This window comes from Drosophila hydei, unplaced genomic scaffold (assembly GCF_003285905.1).
Source record: "Drosophila hydei strain 15085-1641.00,03,60 unplaced genomic scaffold, DhydRS2 tig00000060-arrow-pilon, whole genome shotgun sequence".
NCBI lineage: Eukaryota > Metazoa > Arthropoda > Insecta > Diptera > Drosophilidae > Drosophila > Drosophila hydei.
In genome coordinates this window covers 7,654,078-7,672,180 of record NW_022045656.1, presented here as the reverse complement: position 1 = coordinate 7,672,180, position 18,103 = coordinate 7,654,078, and the positions used below count along the sequence as shown (strand labels likewise).

Genomic DNA, 18,103 nt, shown 5'->3' with positions numbered 1-18,103 from the left:
AATTAAGCTTTCTATAGTGGCGCACGGTATTTGCATTGATTAACACTCTAAATTGCGCAGCGATATCAATGGCTACATTTATTTTCTCGTAGTAATTGTAAAAACACCGTTGAGTGCGCGATGTCTTCTAGGCTTCTCTGTTTTTTCAGTTTTGTTTTACGCGCTCTGCGCACGCTCATTGGTGTCTGGTGGTGCCAACGTTGTTTATTGCCTGCCACGCTGCCAACTTAATTTTAGTTAGTAAATATTTTTTAGTATTTTTCAACTGTCGGTATATTAATTTTAAATAACGTATAAACTAAATTGAGTTGAATTTTATCTTATTTATTTCGTAAGACAAGTTTCACCTTAACATTATTTTCAACGCGCAGAGTTATGCCCGTATTAAAAACAAGATCTTTGGCATCGGTAACCGGTAAAATCTGGAATTTTTTCAAAAGAAAGCACAGCAGCGTCTTTATTAACATCATAACGTATTTCTGACCTAAAGGCGGAAATCAAAGGAGTCCATTGAACAGATGCAAAGGAATGTTAATTTCAAAAGACTACTTACCTATACAATTACGCAGTCCCATACTAAATGGTATATATGCATATGGATGCCGATTTATACTGTTCTTTGGTAGAAAACGGTCAGGATCAAACTCTTCGGGTTTATCCCAGTATTTGGGATTGCGATGAAGATCAAAGACGTGCATGATGATTTGTGAGCCGGCAGGCAGAATAAGGCCGTTTGGCAGTTCAGTTTCTTCAGATGTTTGACGTCCTATAACGGGCACAGGTGGGCATATACGTATTGTCTCCTTTATGAAGCGGTCCAAGTACTTCAGATTTGACAGCTGATTAATATCCACAGTGCTCTGATCATCTATATGCGTCAATATCTCCTGATAGCATAGCTCTTGCATATCTTGATACAAGGCTAAATTGAATATGGTAAACATCAAGCCAATAGACGAGGTATCAAAGCCTCCGAACATAAGTGTGTTGACCTCCTCGCAAATGCCAGCATGATCGATCAAGCCATCCTTCTCGGCGCATATAAGTGTGTCCAGCATGGCAAAGCGTCGTTTCTTGTTAACGTAACTGGGTAGATAAAAATAAATAAAATAAAAAAAAAAATAAAAAATAAATAAAAAAAAATAAAAAATAAATAAAAAAATAAAAAATAAATAAAATAAAATATCTGTATGTATTATATAAAATTATTTGTGTTGCAATTTTAATTTACATATCGTCGTCTGGCAACTGATTGCAGCGTCTTTCATTTAGCTCCTCCTCTAACAGAATTCGGCGTTTCGCTATGATGTCGTTGGTGAACTCGTGCACCACCCGCAAATATGGGATATTCTCATTGAGCGGAAATATATTGAATATTGTGCCATAATAGTGCAGTGGATTGCTGAAAGTTTTCACAAAACATTTCTCAAACTTTTTTATGCTCTCTCGATAATTATCGCCTCGCTCAGGCATATCATCCAGATTGATGCCCATGGCAGTCTCTATAAGCACGAAATTACTAAGAATATTAGAATATTTATCGATTCAAATTGCGGTTCGTCTTACCACAAATGCTATTGAGCGAAAATCTAGGAATAAGCTCCGTAAGAGAAATTATGCTCTCCGCTTGATGCTCGAATTGCGTTACAAACTTTTGACTTTCCGCTCTGAATATAAGAGATATATATAGAATATATTTTATATATGTATGATAAGCTTACCTAAAGACTTCTTCAAATTGAACTAGTATATTAAAACGAAACGTTGGAGTTATCATCGTACGCCGCGTATGCCACTTTTTACCTTAAGTATTATAAAGGAAGAATTTCAATGAATTTCTTTAGAGATCTCAATGGGTCTACCTGTTGAGGTCAAAAGTCCCTTATGTAAGGCTGGCTGCATAAAGTCATAGTCCGTGCTCTTAGTTATGAGACTCGTATGACTTAGTACAAATTCGACATTCACAGGATCGATGATATTATACGTGGGTGAGCCGAAGGCGTAAACCAAATAGCTTTTGCCCATTGCTTGAGCCGAATCACGATAATACCGAAAAATGCCAGCTAAAAAAGGTAAACAATCAGTAGATTGTAATAAATTTTTTTATTTTTTTTTTTTTGGTACCATGGTCTTTTCCGTATAGATCGAAACAGTTTGCAAAGATTGTGCGGCCCTTCAATATCGGCGCAATGTTCTCCACAGATCGTCCATCCTTGGCTCGAACTCGACGGGCAAACAGGGCCAAGATATAATATTCCTTATTGATCTTGAGTAACCAGCATAACAGTACAAACACTGCCGTAATCACAATGAAGGCACAGACCATATCAAAGCGAACTAGTCTATTCTGATTCTAGAGAGCGACTGGAGTATAAGACCTCAAGTTGTTTATAATGTTCAAGTGGAAGCTCATAAACACGAGATAAGATTGCTGCTGAGACTTGCAAGCTGTTTGCTGTTTTTAACATATGGGTGAGAGTTCCCCTCTTATATATTTTTACAGTCTAGTCTTATAAAACGGAATTCTGCTTGTTGTGCATTACTGAGCATTTATATACCCTGTATTCGTTTGAAATGGGTGATTGCAGTCTTAGTAGCACATCTAATGAGAGTTACCAAAACAAAAACAGGTTCTTATCACTTTCAATCCCATCGATATACATATAAGTCTTTATATGTGATTAAAAATTTAATTTGAATTTAAATTTCCAGCTCACAAATATTTGCGATACTTAGTATTTTTCTGATATTTTCGTTATACTTTAAAATTGACAGTGGATTTCAGTATTTTATGGTTGTACTCGTGTGGTCACACTAATGTACCGCTGCTTAAATAACAATCAATGAGTTGTTTAAAAATCTCGCTTGCTTTTGTCAAATTATGCATCATATTTAATTGTGCGCACAAAGGACATTTTTTTCGGGGCGGCTGGTCGTCGGTGTCAGCAAGGCGAGGGTGTGGTGACCGCAACACATTAATCTCAGTAGCATTAGCTTTGTGAGTGACGAAAAATTGCGCGCGTCCCGCTTGGAAAAAACGGCACGTGCTTGTTTGCAACAAATTATATACAAAATATGAACGAGGGCCGATATGGTAGATTTGGAGCACTCATTGGCATTGCATACGTGAGCAGCACCCATTGCCGTTTTCTGGTAAGAGTCCAAAATCCACAAACAAAACGCACACAACAATCCATGTGAATTACTAATACATACTCATACACACGCTCACACGCACGCTGACTCAATATCTATTTTCATAGATTTATTCGACAAAGAATGCTGAAGTGCTGGCCTATCATGAACTCAAACTGCGACAGATAGTGCATAATGCCGGCTGGCTGGAATACGATCCCGCAGAAATATGGAAACACATGCAGGAGTGCATAGAGGTGCGTGGCGTAAAAATTTTCGATTATATCATCTATATATAACCCCTACCATTATTAACTGCATTTTATCGCACTTGTGTATGTATAGACTGCCTATAAAAACCTGGTGATATTGGAAATCAGTCCGCATGACATCATTGCAGTGGGCATTGCCAATCAGCGCGGCACTACTGTGCTCTGGAACAAGCGAACGGGGCAAGCCTTACACAATGCCATTGGTTGGACCGATTGTCGTAGCACTGCGCTGCTTAAGTCACTCCTCCATAATGTTAAGCGAAATGTGAATTATTTGCGCTATCGCAGTGGTTTACCATTAAGCAGCTGCTTTAGCGCTCTGAAGATCAAGTGGCTGATAGAGCATGTGCCGGCGGTTGGCAAGGCCATCGAGGAGGACCAGTGCTTATTTGGTACACTGGATTCTTGGCTGATATGGGTAAGTTAGCAGCTTAAATAAATTTTCATTACATTGAAAATGCAATCTTGTTTCTAGAACCTAACTGGTGGCGTCGATGTCGGCGTACATTCAACCGACGTGACCAATGCACACTATACATCGTTGATGAATGTTGCCACGCAACAATGGGACATCAAGTTGTGTAAATTTTTCAAGCTGCCAATGAGTATACTGCCCCGCATTCGTTCAAATTCAGAGATCTTCGGGTATATTCTTCAGGGTGCTTTGATGGGCGTTCCCATTGCGGGCGTAATGGGCGAGCAGCCAGCTGCGTTGCTCGGTCAGCTGTGCGTCAAAGCGGGTCAGAATGTTTGTACACTTGATGACAGCTGTTTTGTGCTGCTGAACACTGCACAACAAAGAGTGGAGTCGGAAAATGGTTTGATAACGGGCATAGCGCACAAATTGGGACCCACAGCAGATACGCATTTTACGCTTGAGGGAGCTATATCCAATGCCGGATCCACTGTTAATTGGCTGCGCCAGGGACTGCGTATCAACACCGAAATTAATTCCAATGACAATGTTGTTGAGTCGCTAAATACATTCTTGGGCGAGAGCTCAATGATCTCTTCCTCTTGCTCCTCAAGCATGCTCAACGCAGAGTGTGGACTGGCGGCGAAGCGCTCGGAGATAACATTTGTGCCCGCCTTCCATGGCTTATACGCGCCCTACTGGCGCTATGATGCGAGGGGAATTATACTTGGCCTGACCAGTCAAACTACGGCCGAAAACATAACACAGGCTGCCTATGAAGCAACTGGCTTCCAGATATACGAGGTGCTGCAAGCCTTTAAGCGGGATACTCCCAACTGGGATCCGTCTTGCATGCAACCGGTCTTGACATTTGGCGGCGAATATGCAGAGGACAGTCATCTGGTGCAGTTCGTTGCGGATATTATTGGCTGGATGCTAGAACGACCGCAGACAACATCCCCCGCTAGTATGGGTGCTATGATTGCTGCTGGCATAACTATGCGTGTGGTCTCATTACCTTATGCGACGCGTATGTATGCGCCACCCACAGACGTGTTCTCACCTACAACTACCCAGAATCGTAAGTGACTAATGATGACAGTTGTTTGCAAGTGTGATCGCAGCTAAGATGTTAAATTATGTATAATATCTATATTATTTGCAGGTCGTGAATTGCTTTATCGTCGCTGGGATTATGCGGTTAAGAAGTGTCTGCATTGGAATAATTTTGAGACCTATGAAGCGGATGTGGAATTGTTTGCTCAGCGCGAGCGGGATCCCAATTTACCCATACGTCGCTCCATACCGGGCAGTGTATTTGTTACCACATCCTTTGCGTTGCTGTTGTTGGCCAGTTTTTTAAAGAACAATCGCGTAGCTTAGGTGCAGCGTATTTCGCATGCTTTTAGGTGCTGCCGGCAGGACTGCGCCACATTTTTATCGGAAATCTAGTCACAACAAATATGTATGTAGGTTCAATTGCGCATTCAAAATTTATGGTTTAATCTAGCTTGTAATTTATATATTTAATATTTGCTTTTCCTTAGTATAATTCTTATTAATGCTAATTAATAGATCAAAAGTTTTGTGATTGGTATATACGTGCTATATACCTAACTAACTATATTTATATACGTACATGTATGTATTGGCATATGTACACTTATTATATACTCCTTATGAAAAGCTAACTACCTAAATTGTTGTGAATTTATAATTTTGCTCAATTTAGTTCATAATTATAGGTTTCTATTTATTGAAATGATTTAGTTTTTAAATAAAAGACAATTGTTAAAGCTGTGGATCAACAAATACAATAAGCAAACATAGCGTCCGCATTCACTGTTAATCGGAATATGCCACAACCAAAGCATTAAAAGATTCTAAATGAAAAGCTTCTTAACTTATTGCTGCCTGCTTCAGTAGGCGTGCTGTTTTTTTTTGTATGAAGGGATCCATTTGTCAACGGCATGAATAATTTAAGCTGAAAAACCGCCACTGGGCATGGGAGCTGCATTTCGTGACGAAGCGCGCACGCCACTTCATTGGAGCTGAAGCTGGAGTTGCAGCAGCACAAGTGGACACTGTTTGTTTAGCCATCTCTGCGAGATGGCGCTGTTGTTGGAATTCATTTGCCAGTTAATTAGCTGGCTGGAGACAGGCAACCAGGCAGTTACCCGGCTGGCACCTGCAAATGGATGCATTCAGAGCGTGGGATTGGCTGCGTGCAACGTTCCGGCTTCAGCCATTGAATGCAACTTAAGTTATTGCGCTTATTGTTGACACGCGAATTGTTGCCAAGACAGCCCGGGCAACAGTAGATGGAGTAGCAGCTGTGCTCATGCATACCGCCCCACAGGCAATGCGCACTTGAACGCACGCTCCGGCACCCAATCCCAAATGCCCACCCAACCCTTATGGCGACCCAAACCACTGACTTGCAAGCTGTTGTCTCTGCTCTACGTCATCGTCCAGCCACAGTCGAAGTCGCTGTGTGCGTCGTGGCACTCTTTCAAATGAGTTTTTATGCGCGCGCGTTTGCCAGCTGCGCTACAGCTAAATGCATGGAGTGATTCGATAGGTATGCCATATATATATATATATGCTAGCTGAATTAAAGATATCCATATCCATAAAACTAGCTAATAGTATTTATCGTATATATGCACATTCAGAAAGAGCAACGAATTAGCTATGAAATCATGATATTTGTTTATGTTATTCCATAGCAGTAGCGCCTGCTATGGGTCGTCTATGATCGTTGAAATCTCAGCTTGACATGCCAGAGACGTTTGCAAATTGGTTTGCATTTGAAGACAAAACGACAGCGGAGTCGACGAAGCGCAGTAAAATGTGAAATTTGTGCAAACATTGAGACAGTCCCATACCCCAAAAGCACCTTGATGGAGGAGGATTCGGGAGCGTGACACAAGACCCAACCAAGTAAACTTTGCACGTAGTCAATTTAAATAAATTAACACGCTGTTTCACGTGTGTTTGTGTGCAGGGGTAGACAGAGAAACACACGAATGGAACACTATGGCATATATATATATATATATAGTATGTATATCTGTTGTGTGCGTCCCACTGTGCTGCAATATGCCAAAAAATTTGACATGGCCACGTAGCGACAAGAATCGCAGTTGGCATCGCCCATACCGAGGGGGTATCAATGTACAATGTCAGCGTCCGGGTGGGTTTGCCATTGGCACTGCGGTGCCCTGCAGTATGCAGCACGCTGGGGTGGGGCTGCACGCATAAATCTTCAAGTTTATGGCATCAATAAATGTCGAGGCGAAATAATGATTTCGTCAAGTTGCCATTGTGCAATCGCAATCGGCGTAACCCGCCCCTGTTGCTCCCCTTTCGTTGTGCTGCATTCAAGTTGAGGCGGGGGTTGGCTACTTGGGTACTGCTGGGGTATTCCTTAATCCGAAGCTCGCACACTCTTCGTTGAACTGAAGTAAATCGTTTAGATTCGCTTTGTTTTTATACAAAAAAAAACTAGAAAAAAATTCGGAATATTTTCTTTGAAAATTATGAAGAAAACACTTAATATAAATTCAAATTGAAGTCCACATAAACCATATTTTATAGCAATGTTTACGTTAAGTTCTAAGTGAGAACAGAGGCAAAACCTGAAACACCCTGCGCAACTCTATAAAGAAGTGCTATAAAATTCGTGGGCGGCACCACGCCCACGTTAAAGGAAAGGCTTCGCACATTGGGCGTACAATTTATTTATTGAGCGAAATTTCCTTTGAGTTTTATGACAAACTCATCTGCATATGCGCCCAAAGACAAGCTGAATCATTTACCAGCAGCAGGAGTAGGAGCAGTAGCAGAAACAGGATCCGGCTGAGGGGCTGACAGCAGTAGCGCTTATCAATTGTCCCGGGCACAAAGTTTTACGCAGTTTTTACGAGCCGCCCTCGCATGGCAGCGCGCCATAAAAATATCGTAAATTCGCAGAGCGAAAGTTTTTCCAAGCATGAAAGCCTGACGACTCAACTTGGTTTCAGTGTGGCTCAGTGGCTCGACTCATAAAGCTGGCGGCATCGTAAAAACCTTAATTAATTTTCTAATCAACATTTTTCCTGCATGTAAATCGTCTGCTTATGAATGAGTGTGCATGTGTGTGTGTCTCGCTCTCACTCTCTCTCTCTCTCTCTCCCTCTCCCTCTCTATGTGTAGCATAATTTTTGGGCCCTGTATTTAACTGTTGTTATGCTTAACTGTGGCCTGGCCTTCAGCTCCATTAGTTCCCAGTTGCCTAAGCCGTCACTATATGTCAAAATAACGGCTTCTTAAAGGGGGGTCTAACAGCTCGCTCAGCGCCGAGGTTCCAGCTGCCAGTGGCGCCATCGATTTACATGCTCAGCGCTGCCTGCAAATGTTGCCTGCGTCAATTATTAACAATTTCTATGCTATTGTTTGGTCTGTTGATTGTCTGAAAGTAGCAAATGTTTGTGGACTCCAAGCGAATTTTAATGCAATTTTCCAAACATTTCAAATTAGTTGTGTGTTAACGAGTGTGATATGCTCGTTAGTAGTGCAACAGAATAGTGCTTATCTATCGAAGAGAGCCAACATAAGCGTGGCAATGTACTTTAAAGGAACATGCAATAACTATCGAGCTTGGATCGAAGTATATGTTTATATATCTTACTATGAAATTAAGCCACAATTTTAAATATTTTTATATTTGCTTCAACTTTTATTTAGGCTTTAAGCAGCTCGGATTTTAAATAGTTTTTTGAGTTATCTTAGTAAAATATATTTATATAAAATATTTATAAAATGTATTTTACATATTATAATTTTTTTTTATAAAATATATATAATTTGTATGCTGTAGAAAATATAATTTTAATATTTTTATATATATAAATATTTTTTAGTTAGTAATTACTTATCACACAGTGAGTAGCTCTACTCTTGGTGATTAGAGCCAAGGTCTTATATAGGCAATTATGTTATACAGTGAATTAAGTACAAGGCGCCAACGAACGCTTCTCTAGAATCTCAGCAGGTGCTTTCAGCTTGTGGGTAGCAATTTGAATTTTTATGTATATGTGAGCGAGGCTTTGGAGCACTCTCAATTCGTGGCAACGAACGTAAGGCATCGGCATCGTCTACACATGTTGCTACAATAAGCATGAGCATATTCTGTTGTCATTTTTTTAGTTTCTTACAACAATCAGCTACATGCTGTGGTGCAATTCTAAGCGCCGCTGACCACACGGCTTTAGTCAGTTTATCCAGGACTTATCAGTGCCCTCAAGTATAGCTGCATTGTATTGGAGATCTAAGAGCTGTTGACCACACAACAAAAACAAAAATGTATAAAAAGTGATCAGGTGATCAAGTGATCAAGTGATCAAGTGATCAATTGATCAAGTGATCAGTTTAACTATTTCAACAACCTCAAGCTTCTATTATTAACAGAAATCGATGCTTTGTTAGGTGTGCTTAGATTGCCAAAGATAGATTTTATTAAAATTCAGCGAATATGTAAGAATGTTATATTTTCAAACAGAAAAACTCATCCTCAGTTGTAGCTTCATATTGCTGCTTGCTTCAATATATGCCACAAATATAACCATTTCAGCTCATTATTGTGGCTGGTTGCTGGCCCACAGACAATATATATTTAACAATTAGCAGAGCTAAAGCTGCATTGCCGCATAGTTTTAATTGTGCATTTGTGGCGCTGACGAGTCTCAACGAAATATTACGCATACGCCTCGTTATGCCACCAAAGAATTGCGTCTGGGGCCAATTACCATGGACACTGTATGCATATTGTGCAGCACTGCAAATTAATTTAAATATTTAAAGACTTTAATTATTTGTAACAGCCCAGTCAAGCTCTTAGCACTGCAATCGGAGCAGACGGACGGCGGGCGGGAGATGGGACGTGTGGCTCATGGGCCACATGGCAACATGGCAACATGCGACAACAGTCAAACAGCCAAGCGTAAACTTAACTGACAAGTGGAGACTTAACTTCCATAACAAATTGCATTCCAATTGCACGTCGAGCAGTCGCCGTGCCGTCGCAGTCCTGACAGCAGCGTCCTGTCCTGCAACACTGAAGTCACTGCCATGAGGCATAAACAAACACAAGCAGACACACACACACGAACACTCACTCACACCCACACACGCACGCTTAACCACACGTAGAACGCCATTGCTGTTAATTTAAATTGCTTTAAAAAAAAGCTACAGAGATGCAAAAATAAAATGCAAGTCAAAACTCTAGTTAAGCCAAGTTGATAGTGCCTGAGGTACCCTGCAAGCATGCAGTATACAGTTCGAAGAACTCCTAACAGTAACAGCTTCTGTTAACTCTGCTCTGTTAACCAACTGTTAGTCAACATTTGCCTCGCAATGGAAGGATCAGCAGCCAAGTCTTCACTATATCCACACATTAGCAACGGGGGAGTCGGTCATTGCCGTGCTGGTCTGGAGTACAGGGTATTGAAGCAGCGTCTACAGTGCAAATGGCAACAGAAGCAGCTCCCGCAGTGCTCTTGAGCCGCACACACGGCTATGCACGAAATAATCCTAAAGGGTGTGAAAATATGAATGCAACCAAGAGTATCCACATTGTAGACGGTGCCACACTGAAGACGCGTAGCTGTTGTGCCACATAGCACATAGCAGAGAAAGAAGTGGAAAATAAACGAGCACACACACTGAAAAGAAAAACAAAATTATGTATTATGCAACTTGGCGAAGTCGCGACAGACCGACGCATGGGGAGCGCAGCGTCCACTTGGGTTAGGGGACACCGAGGCAGCAGCAGCAGCAGCCACAGTTGCTTCTCAGTTGCTAGCTCGGTTACAATTTTCGTTGGCCATGCAAATGGCATGAAACTTTATAGCTCCCAACCAGCAGCAGCAGCAGCAGCAACTCATCCTTATCGCGGTTAGACGCGTCTCTCGCACTTGAGAGTGTGCCCGCTTCTCGTCTCAAGCTTGACTGGATGCTGCTGCTGCTGCTGCTGTTGGCATTGCATAAATAACTAAAATGATTTTGGCAGCTGCATTTGGCTTTCAATTAAACCAAAACTTGCGTTCTTCATATAATTGCCAAGCAAACACAAAACAATTAGACTAACACCCTTTCGACTCATATCCAAACAGAACCATTTACTTTTTCATAATTTATTTGTTTGTTAAAACTAAGAAAGGAGTTGAGACTCTTCTGGCTGAATTGAATAGTTGACAGAATTATATTACTGTGTTCTGCGAGTCCTTGATATCTTACCGACTGAATTCCAGGCTTGAAAACTAAGCAAAAAGTTTCAAATTTTTGTGATTTGCTCATAGATTCGTTACGTTAAAGGTTTATGTTTAGTAGAAAAATGGAGCGTGGCAAATCGAAAATAAGCTTTGATTCATCTAAGGATTCATCAAAAATAGATCATTTCGTAGCTTATCTTATGCTTTTTCCTGAAGGTAGGGACTTGGGAATAAAGGCTCAACTGTATTAGGAATGTAAAACAATATTATGAAATATTGAAACAATATATTCTTATTTTTTTATATTTATATTTATATATATATATATTTATATTTATATAATTTTAAACTAAGCCTGAAGTCTGCTATTCGTTTTGTAGCTAAAATCGTAGATCTGAACTTTGAATTATATTAATATAATTGTATGTATATTATGTATGTATATTACTATATGTATGTATATTATTTTTTCTTTTACGAAGTTTCACAATTTCAAAGTGAAAATGTCATAAAGTTTTGAAATTGACTATGACAAGAATAGAGCTTGAGTAAGTTAAAAAAAAAAACAACTTTAGATAAGGCTACAAATCTAGTTTGTTTATTAATTTCGAACTCGAATCGTCTGTGCTATAAATCATTTGGTAGCTTTGACATCTTTCTTTGGCAATTAAAATTACTAAAATTGCCAAAAGGCAATTAGCTAACAGGTGCAAAGGGTACTAGAAATGTGATTATAGTGAATGGAGTAGCTACTGCTTAGCTTAAAAACTAATATTCTTTATTATAATTATGAAATGACTTTCAATTTCATTACTCTTATTTGCCTATTTCATTTCCGAAGAACTGTCAACTTTGCATAAAAAGAGTATTCAAATAATCTGTAATAATTGTCGCTTGCGTTCGGGAGCCGTGGCTCGCTCGAATGGGACAGACGCCATAAATTTTATTGATAAAATTGTTAGCGACAACTTTTTGACAGTGTTCGAGTTGCCGAGTGGGCGTGGCGCAACCCTTTGCCCCTACAGCTACAGTCAAGTTTATTAAAATTCAAGACGACAACTGCGACGCAGTAAAAAGAAAATGCCAAGAAATACCAAGAAATTGTATTACAAAATGTTTGGCCCGAGCACCTCCCTAGCGCAGATAACATGGGCCCAGCGCGAATTTCAAGCTCTGCACGAGCTGTGTAGGAGCCGCAACTAAAGCACATGTGCCACTGTCGCCGGCGGCAAAATCGATTTCATATTGAACTGAAACAGTTCAAGTAGCACAGGCAAATGAAGATTGGTTGAGGGGTCGGGAGCGAGGGCGAGGGCGAGAGCGGAAGCAGCTGCCTTGTCGCACTGCGGTTCAATTCGATGATTTGTGGCCTGTGGGCTGCGTCTTAATTTATCAACATTTTGCTGAGCTCACTGAGCAAGACAATCTCTGCTATTAATGCGGTGGTGCGGTGGTGCATTGCTGAAAGTGGCTAAAAAGTTTTTTTTTTTCCAAAAGTTTTGAACAAGGCTGCATTCGACTTGATGTGCATCAGTATTTTATTTCTAAGTCAACTATAAATAAATAACATTTTTTTTAGCTTGAATCGAGAGTCTTCATACAAAAAATGTTGTGCTTAAAATATTTTAATGCAATTTATCTTAAAATGAATATTAAAAAAATTAAATAAAATTTCTGAAAAATATTTCTTAGTTATTTGCAAGTTCAATTTACCAATCGATTCTTAAGCTGCATCAAAGGCTTCAAACCCTAAACCAAGCCACCGCAAATTCTTGTTGAAGCTTGCAGCCCTGGCTTAAAGTTTCGCCTAAGCTCGAGCTGTGTAAAAGTTTTTGGCCAAAATAATTTGTATGCTGCATGAAACTAACATGAAAAGTTTCGAATATTTTCTATTTTTTCTTAGTTTTCTTCTTCGCTCTTGCTAGTTTTATTTGTATAAAACAGTTAGTTGTTGGCTGTCTTCTTACTTAGTCTGGTTGCTGCGGGTGTTAACTTGTTACGGCACAAATTGCATCTGGCTAGCAGATGGGCGTGGGAGCAGCTCTTTGGAGTGACAGCACACGTGACTTGTGCGCCGGTTGCCCCTTGCGTTGGCCGGACAGTCGGCACTATGGCATAGCGCCTTCGCTTCACTGACTCCTGTGTGATGGATTGCTCCACAACTATGCATGTGGACAGTCCCATTCTAGTCACAGCAAACGTTTCTCTTCTTTCGTTTTTGGGCAATTGCCATTGAAAGCGACAGGCCAAGGATGTGGGCTCAGCTCGTTGTCCTTTGTGTCCGTCCTGCTTCGGTCTGCCTGTTGGAATGCGAATGCGAATGTGAATGTGTTGACATAGCGCTAAATTTTTTAGTTACTTTTTTTGTTTGCTCTTTTGCCTTGGGCTGCCATTGTGTGTGTGGGTGGGTTCTTACAGCTTTACTGATTGTAGCTCGTTCACATTTATTTGAGGTAAGGACTCAGCAACCGTTAAAAGGGCAACCATTGTGTCAATGGGTGTCAGCCTGGAAGAAAGGCATTTGCGCAAAATCAACATTGTAAATAACGAATGGAACAACTTTTGACATTGTGCTTGACGCTGAGGCACATTAAAATATAACTGCCATTTAACTAAAGACTCGATTATAAATCAGACAAACAGTACTGCTGCAAATATTTAAAGACTTGTCTAAAATATATAAAGCTGCATTGTTTAAGTCACTGCAGTTTTTTATTGATTCATGATAGACCTTTTTAAAAAGAATATGTCTAATCGGACAGAGGTTCATAAATATATTAGAATAAATTCTATCGCTCTCTCTTCGCTTACAGCTGATTAGTTGACTGCCTTAGCCGTGGTCTTATCTGCGAGGCAAGCACTTTAATATTTGCTTTCGTTTAGGTTGGAAAACTCACTTCACGCGCTGCTCATTTCACTGTTACCCAGTTGGCCCACCTTAGCCATTGGCATCTTAGTGTTCTGCCTATTGAACCTAAATGTTGTTGGTGTCTTCGACGTCTCGCGCCACAAAGCAGCCTCATTTGCCGCTAATTTCACGATGCTCCAATCTCTTTGCATAACAAGCCGGCTAATGCCACACTTACCGTTATTGCCACCAACGAGCTTGCGAAGGCATTTGAGCCAAAACTTTAGCACGCTCAGCCAATACACAAAGCCAGCCAAGCAGCGACTCAATAAACGCCCACAGACATAAACAGAGGCGGTAAAAAAAAGGAAAACAAAAGCAACCAAACTGAATGGCAAACATCACCTGAACACAGCTCCTAAGCGCTCTGAACTCGCTGTGCTTAGCCTAAAACTTCGGGCTAAACTTAAACCTCAAACCCTTTTTGTCAGCATCGGAGCAGCAGACGCAAATCCCCCGATGGTAAAGCAGCGGCGCTAACTCCATTGAAGCGTTCAGTTTTCTACAAACTCCAAATCAACTGCATACGTTTAGGAGGCATGCTCTGGTACATAAAGCCCGTCAGGCTTTTTATGGCCAACACGAAAGCTAAACTTTTGCCATGGGAGTCGTTGCTTCAAGTCTCTGGCGTGGCTCGTAAAATTTTATGCGTTTTTTGCGCCCGTCGCTGTGGCGTTGAAAATGAAAATTGTTGCCACACGCCGAACACGAAGCTCGGACGGAAAGGCATAGCCAGATTCAGAGCCAGACCCGAGTCAGAGTCAGCTTTAGAAACAGAGCGAGAAGAAGCAGCAGCAGTAGTAACAGGGCCAAGCCATTCAAGCCAAGTCGAGTGGCGACGAGGACGACAACAGCGAGCGGAATGACGACGACGATGAGGACGATGAGAACGATGATGTCGCCTGCCAGACTTGGCACCCATTGAGGGTGGTTGCTGTTGTTGTTGCTTTTTGTTTGTTTTTTATGACTTTGGGGGTATTTATTTCACTTGAAACGTTACGTAGAACGTACTCGCCTTGCTGCTGGCTGATGTTTCATTTATGCTCTCTCTCTCTCTCTCTCTCTCTCTCTCTCTCTCTGGCCTGTGCGTTAATGAGTCAACACAAAGGCTCAGCTGTTTGGTTAATGCATGTCCTGTCTCATCCCGTTGCCCTCTTTTTCTTGCTATATATTTTTTTTATTATTTCGAATCCCTTCGCCAACACTCGGGGTTGCTTGTTGCCAAGCGTTTTGTTTCAATGTCGCCTTTGTCTGCGCTCAAGTCTTCGCCTGTTTGTCCAAATAAACCTCAGCTCAGCTCAGCTTTAAGCTATTGCTGCGAGCGCAGCGTTTACCTGTCTGTTTTGCTACTGATTGTCTGATTGCTACAGTCAGGGCCCAACTCATTTGAGACATTTCATAATTTCCACTGTCAGCCAGGCCAGAACTTTAACTGTCAGCCACATTTGCCAGTTAACCCTCATTTAATGCTAATTAGTTTTCTGCTCGCATTTCGTATATTTCAATGACCTTTTCGCCTGCTGAACAGAAAGGATATCATTGAACTTGGAGAATGGGTTTATGTGAGTAAAATTAACAGAGATTTTAAAGAGTTCTAAACCGTAAAAATATCTATAGAAGCTCATATGATATCCTATGTTTGTATGAGAACTCATTGCATTCCTTTTAGTTTTTCTTGAGTATGCCACAATCTCATCCAGGGCAGCTACATTCGGCTGACATCAGCAGAAAAGTGTGAGTTTGGCTGGAAATTAAGCAAATATAATCTTCTAATAATAATCATAAAGTGGCATCAACGTCAACGTCGCATGGCCAAGCTGGCCCAGAACGTGAGTCTGATTGCCATTTGGGGTGTTAGCTCGGGTTTGGGTCATGCTTCGTGCCGCGCGCACTTTGGCAAACAGCCCTCGTAAAGGCAGGCAAAGAAATATTAAATTTTTCGCTCGTTTCTTTTTTTTTTTTGTACTCGACTTATGCAAGTTGAAACTAATTTAATTAAATTTATACGCTCAAAAAGGCTTTGCAGTCGCGGCGCGTGGCGGCAGACGCTGTGGGTTGTGTGGCTGGCTTGCTGCACTGATTTACTGAGACTTTGCAGTAGCTGAATGAATGAAATAATTAAATTAGTTGGGGGCAATGTATGAGACTTTTCAGTCTCTCAAGGCAGCCTAAGTTGTGTTGATTATCTGCGCTTACATGTTGCACATGCAAGTTAAACCTTTAATAAACGCAGCTGCTCAGTGCGCCTGGCCTAAAAACACAATTCCCGAGCTTTGTCAGAACTCTGGCAAAGCACTAATTGCGCTGCAAATGAAAATGCTATAAAAACCGGGCCAAGCAATCAAATCTGCTACCCGCTGCCATTGCCTACTGACAGCAATATGATTATGCCGGGAGTCGGTAACAAATGAGTCTGCGATGTGCTTCAATTATGTGCCTGGAAGTCGGCAGTTGGCAGTCGGCTGCGAAACTTTCGCCTGCTGATGAATGCGAAAATATGTTTTCGGCGACTACATAATGAGGCTGATGTGCCCTATGCTTCCCCTTCTCCACCCACTGCTGCTATTTCCTGCCTGCTGCCTGCTGCCTGCTCCTAGCTGGATGCTGCAAGTTGAAGTTGCCTGCGGGCCATCAATCTGGAGCTTTGTTTTTTGGCAACGAGTTGAGTTTGCAGTCAATTGCCGAGTCACTTAGGGCTCGCATACAAAAGCCTTAATTTAGCGCGTAATTTATTTGCCAAACATTTACTTTTGGCTCGCATAAATTTACTCGGCGTATGCGTAATGTATAATTTATGTGTATATGTGTGCATATGTGTGTGTGTGTTTTTGTGCACGTGAACAGGTAAAAGGCATAGTAAAGTGGCATAGGTCAGCTGGGGGCCATGTATGTATGTGTGTGGCATATGCGGCGTATGAGTAATGCACATTTTACGCTTCAATTGGCGAAGCCATTTCAACTCGCGCTCTTTATGCTCATACATAATATTAATAAATTGAATGGCATTTTTGCATGTGTGTGTGTGTGAGATATGCAAATGTACAAAATACCACCAAACAAAAAAAATGCTGTTAAGCTTAGGCTTTTGTCTACAATAACAAATATTGCGCATACGCCATATGCGCTATGGCTTCATGTATTTTTCAGCAAATTCATTTTTGGATATCAGCCATGCAAAGCACAGAACACAAACATTGACGTTGACGCCGAGCTTCAACTGCATTTCGCATTGATTTATTCATGGCCTCTGACTGTCAGGAATAGTTGCATAAGCCAAACGTATTTGGGCTGTCTCTATGCAGCTCTATTTGGGCTGTATTTGCCTTTTGCAGTTTTTTACTGCACTAATTTCTGTTAGCTTTCGGCATCGGCTGAGAATTAAATTAAAATGTTCCCAATGCGCGAATAGCATAGTGTGGATGTTCTTACAAGTTATCAGAGTTGCCTACAAATTGAGAGCAAATGTCTGCAATTAATTAATATCCTTTGGTATTCCAGCTCAAGGCGATTCGGCTTGCTAATCTTGCATTCCACAACCAATAAGTTTAGTTTAAACCTTGAAATAAATTTATTGGGAATTTTCAATTTAATAATATAGTAAAAAGTTCATAATTCAAATATATTTTTGAAAATAAATAGAGTTATATTAATTTAGCAGAATAAATTTAATTAAACAAATAGCTTTGAATTATGCATGGAAAAAAATAAATTGAAATTACAATAAATTCTCCGGACACTGATTGAAATTTCAGTGCACTAAGAATGTAATTATTTTTATATTGTAACTATTGGAATCTATATATAAAATAAATATTAAATTTGAATTTGGCATAAGAATTGTAGCTAAATAATTTTCGTGTTACAAATAAAACCAAAAATTCGATTTCAATAAAAAATATACTCCAAATAAAAGTTGTCTACTTATTAACTTTAATTTGTTGTACCAAAAACTATGCTAATTTAAAAAAGTGTTTACGTTGCCTTATTAATTTTGTTAAATACCTTTTTGGACCCATTTAAATTTGACTTAAAAATTGTATATGCTACGGCTAAGGGTATCTTCGCTTCGTTTAAGCCAAAGGGCTAAGTATTTCTTTTGGCACATTTTTTTTGGGAA

The 18,103-nt window shown here is 40.5% G+C and overlaps 3 protein-coding genes across 4 annotated transcripts; 1 reads left to right on the top strand and 2 right to left on the bottom strand.

The window, feature by feature from the left end:
* Positions 1 to 301: 301 nt before the first annotated feature.
* LOC111595532 (probable cytochrome P450 4p3) lies at positions 302 to 2,351 on the bottom strand. Of its 2 annotated transcripts, none has more exons than XM_023309314.2 (7): positions 2,125 to 2,351; positions 1,863 to 2,063; positions 1,722 to 1,803; positions 1,567 to 1,667; positions 1,232 to 1,502; positions 554 to 1,086; positions 302 to 484 (listed from the first exon to the last, which is right to left on the bottom strand). In XM_023309314.2, the coding sequence occupies exons 1-7, from the start codon at positions 2,324 to 2,326 to the stop codon at positions 321 to 323; spliced, it is 1,554 nt and encodes a 517-aa protein (XP_023165082.2). In that variant the 5' UTR covers positions 2,327 to 2,351; the 3' UTR covers positions 302 to 320. The 2 variants fall into 2 exon arrangements, with proteins under 2 accessions (XP_023165082.2, XP_023165083.2); XM_023309315.2 differs by having other exon boundaries at positions 370 to 422.
* Positions 2,352 to 2,806: 455 nt separating this feature from the next.
* Positions 2,807 to 5,314, top strand: LOC111595436 (glycerol kinase). The gene is made up of 5 exons (XM_023309160.2): positions 2,807 to 3,153; positions 3,264 to 3,392; positions 3,481 to 3,825; positions 3,883 to 4,903; positions 4,988 to 5,314. The coding sequence occupies exons 1-5, from the start codon at positions 3,076 to 3,078 to the stop codon at positions 5,203 to 5,205; spliced, it is 1,791 nt and encodes a 596-aa protein (XP_023164928.1). The 5' UTR covers positions 2,807 to 3,075; the 3' UTR covers positions 5,206 to 5,314.
* A 7,683-nt stretch (positions 5,315 to 12,997) lies between these two features.
* Positions 12,998 to 13,569, bottom strand: LOC115482765. The gene is made up of 2 exons (XM_030222695.1): positions 13,438 to 13,569; positions 12,998 to 13,378 (listed from the first exon to the last, which is right to left on the bottom strand). The coding sequence occupies exons 1-2, from the start codon at positions 13,469 to 13,471 to the stop codon at positions 13,023 to 13,025; spliced, it is 390 nt and encodes a 129-aa protein (XP_030078555.1). The 5' UTR covers positions 13,472 to 13,569; the 3' UTR covers positions 12,998 to 13,022.
* Between the last annotated feature and the right edge of the window lie 4,534 nt (positions 13,570 to 18,103).